The 4,098-nt window shown below is 37.2% G+C and overlaps 1 protein-coding gene across 1 annotated transcript; it reads right to left on the bottom strand.

The window, feature by feature from the left end:
* Positions 1–447: 447 nt before the first annotated feature.
* LOC141699672 (uncharacterized) lies at positions 448–3,219 on the bottom strand. The gene is made up of 3 exons (XM_074503521.1): positions 1,367–3,219; positions 1,174–1,279; positions 448–1,083 (listed from the first exon to the last, which is right to left on the bottom strand). The coding sequence occupies exons 1-3, from the start codon at positions 3,217–3,219 to the stop codon at positions 448–450; spliced, it is 2,595 nt and encodes an 864-aa protein (XP_074359622.1).
* Between the last annotated feature and the right edge of the window lie 879 nt (positions 3,220–4,098).

Here is a 4,098-nt window from a genome sequence, read left to right on the forward strand (position 1 = left end):
ACTTTGTGCATAGCGGAAACCCCTCGGGCAGATCCATACCTTTTCTTTGTAGTTTCGGAAGTAGTGATTGTTGCCTTCGTGTCTTCCATAGAATCCACATTTTCATCTTGAGGTTCTGTTTCCGGCTCCAAGCTTTTATCCACCTCCTCATCTGACTTGTCTTGTACTTTAGATATTTGTTTTTTATTTGCCATTTATCTTTTTCAATCTGAAAATGAAACATATATTTCATTAGTCACAAGCATATATAAATAGTTATAAACAGTCATAACTAAACTAGTGAAGTATGCATACATAAACAGTTATAAACAGTTTTAAACAGTCAGACACGATGACTATATGCATTCATAAACAGTCATAAACATACAAAAATTCAAATAATATCATTAGGCATAAACAATGCTAAACAGTTACAAAAAAGGAGATACATGACTGCAAATAATATTGTCACTTCTTAACCCAAGTGCCCTTAATATTTTCTCTAATATTTTTTTCAACATCTTCACCGACATCACATATAGGAATTTGGCAGCAGAATGGGGGATTTTCCATGGTTGTGTCTCCTAAATCATCGTCGTTATACACATCTTGGTAGTCTCGAGTTGTAGAGGTTAATACAACGGACCACTTGGCATCCACCGGATCTTCAATATAATAAACTTGCTTTACTTGATCCATAGACACATATTTATCTCTCTTGTGGCCTTGTCGACTTAGATCGACAAGTGTGAACCCAAGATCATCCACCTTAATTCCCTTGTCATTATCTGCCCAATTAAATAAAAATAACGGGGCTTTGAATGCATGATAATCTAGCTCCCATATTTCTAAGATAACACCGTAAAATGTCAAGTCACTTTCTACAGGGTTCAAATCTTTAGCGCTAGACACTTGGACATTTTTAGCAACTAAAGACACTCCGCTGTTTTGAACAACCCTCACACCATCTCGCTCTTTTGTAAAGTATCGGACCCCGTCTACTAGATAAGCTTCGTAAGTCAAAACTGAAAATGATGGTTTTTCGGCTATCCATCTTATTGTCTCTGAAACTCCTCCAGGATTCTCCTCCATTTCACTACTAACCTACACATTTTCAGAAACAAAATACTTCTAAATTCCATATTACTACAGAGCAAATAAATTAGGCACAAATGAAACTATAAAAATACTAACTTTTTCTAGAAACCCATCGGCAAAAAGGCGATTGTGCTCTCTCAAGAGCCAATGAACACTTTTCTTTTTTCCTTGATGGATTCCCTCTAGATACTCCTTATGCATTCTAACAGAAATTATATAATCATTAACTAGCCAGTAAATATATAATTTATATATTTATTGAACAACCACAAAATTAATAAATTCTTACAAAATATATGGCTGTACTTCAATGTTGTTTAGAAGAACATGTAAATGAGCTTCATCCCGCTCTTTTTCATCGATTGATTTCATTTTCACAACATATAATGGACCACTTAACTTGCCTTCATCTTTACGAAGACCAGCAGTGGTGCAAGCTTGCTTGACAAACTCTTGGCAGAATTCTACTGATTCTTCTCCCAGATAGCATTCAGCTATACAGCCTTCGGGGTAATAACGGTTGCGTACGTAACTCTTCAACGCCTTATTAAACCTTTCAAATGCATACATCCATCTATAAAATACCGACTCACATAACCGTAATTCCCGAACCAAGTGCACTATGAGATGTATCATTATATCAAAAAATGATGCAGGAAAGTTTTTTTCCAACTCACACAAAGTTACTATTACATCTGATTGAAATTTATCTAGTTTCGATACGTCTACAACTTTGCTGCACAAAGCATTAAAAAAGAAACACAACCTAATTATGGTGACCCTGACTTTTTTTGGAAGTACCGCATGAATTGTAATAGGAAGCAGTTGTTGGAGTAAGATGTGGCAGTCGTGGGACTTCATCCCAAACATCTTTAATTCTTCCATGGAAACACAGTTTTTAATGTTCGACGCGTGTCCATAAGGAAGTTTCATGTGCATTAACGATGACAATATTTTCCTTTTTTCTGCCTTGGACAAATTAAAAATCGAAGGGGGTAAGTAGGTTTTTTTTTCTCCTTTTTGTGGAGCTAGATCAGCCCTAACCCCCATGTCAATCATGTCAAGACGAGAAGCTTCACTATCTTTAGACTTAGATTTCATATTTAGTAGTGTGCCGATCAAGCTATCACACACGTTCTTCTCGACGTGCATGACATCTAAACAATGACGAACATGGTGAAACTTCCAATATTCTAATTCGAAAAAAACTGACTTTTTCTTCCATGGACAATCAACCTTCTTTGACTTACTTACTTCCTTCCCAAACTGAAATTTAATTTTATCTTGCTGCAATAAAACCTCTTCTCCAGATAGAGGTTGACGTGCCTGCCCTAATTCTTGTTGTCCATTAAAAGCGGCCTTTTGCATCCTATATGGATGATTCCTAGCCAAGTAACGCCGATGGCCTTGGTAACACATCTTCCTGCTATGGCTTAAATACTTGGCAACTGTATCATCAGCGCATACTGGACAACACATATAACCTTTATTAACGCATCCGGACAGATTTCCATATGCAGGAAAGTCATTTATTGTCCACAATAAAATTGCTTTTAAAGTGAAATATGACTTGGTGTATGCATCATAAACATTTGGTTCACCTTCTTCCCACAACTTCTTTAAATCATCGATTAAAGGCTGTAAATATACGTCAACGTCATTGCCAGGCTCATGTGGACCGGAAACTAAAATTGTTAGCATCATAAATTTCCTCTTCATACATAACCACGGAAGAAGATTATAAGTCACTAATACTATTGGCCAACAAGAGTATCTATTGGTTAGACCGTTAGTATGTGGGTTTATACCATCTGCAGACAACGCCAAACGAATATTTCGTGCATCACTACCGAAGGCAGGCCACCTATAGTCGATATTTCTCCAAGAAGGAGAGTCGGCTGGATGCCGCATCTTTCCGTCTTCTATTCGTTGCTTTGAGTGCCAGGTCATTAGTTCAGATGTAGAAGGAGATTTAAACATCCGTTTGAATCTCGGTATAATTGGAAAATACCACATTACTTTAGCAGGAACATTAATCCTTATTTTACCATCCTTTCCTAACTTCCAGCGAGATAAACGACACTTAGGACACTCGAAAGCATCAACATTTACCCCCGATACAGTATGCAATTGTTTGGACATGAGTGATATTTTATGTATTCTAGGCCCAAGTCGGATAAGGTTTTCTTGGCTTCATATGCATTAGGTGGCATCACATTGTCCTTAGGAAGGAGAGAGCCAACGGTAGACAGCAAATCGTTAAAGGCACTATCACTAATTCCGAACCTAGCTTTCCAATTGTGCAATTTAGCATCGACTCCAACTTGGTACATTCACTACCCTCATACAAAGGCTGTTCAGCATCAGCCACAAATCTCCTAAACTGATACGACTCATTATTGTACTCACTCGAATTATATGCAGCATCATAAACATTGACTGTTTCTGATGCAAGGCCAGGGGAAGGTATTGGTGCGCGGGCAGACGTAGGTGCAGGGGCAGGCGTAGATGCAGGGGTCGGAGCATTTCTATTAACTGATGACCTACTTGCAGACCCTTCTGTATGCCAAATCCAATCAAGGTACCCCAGACTAAAACCATTTTCATATAAATGTCCCCTGATAATCTTAACTGCAAATTTTTTGAAGTTAGCACATCTTTTACAGGGGCAGGGTATTCTTTTAGGATCACTAGCATTTTCCTCGGCAAATATCAAAAACTCTTCTACCCCGATTTCATAGTCAAGTGTGTCCCTATCTTTGAAAATCCAAGATTTGTCCATGCTATTCTCAAACTACCTGATTGTCAAATAACATATTAATTTACTATATACTATAGTACATTTACTACCTAGTATAATCAATATAAAATTCCTATATTCCCTCATAAACCATGCTATTTACAACAACAAGCCCCAAACACAAATATATTTACAAACAACACAAACACAAATATATACAAGCACTTGTTATTACATATAAATCTGTATTTTAACTACACATACACCTACACATGTAACAA

The sequence above is a fragment of the Apium graveolens genome, unplaced genomic scaffold, assembly GCF_009905375.1.
Source record: "Apium graveolens cultivar Ventura unplaced genomic scaffold, ASM990537v1 ctg1011, whole genome shotgun sequence".
Taxonomy (NCBI): domain Eukaryota; kingdom Viridiplantae; phylum Streptophyta; class Magnoliopsida; order Apiales; family Apiaceae; genus Apium; species Apium graveolens.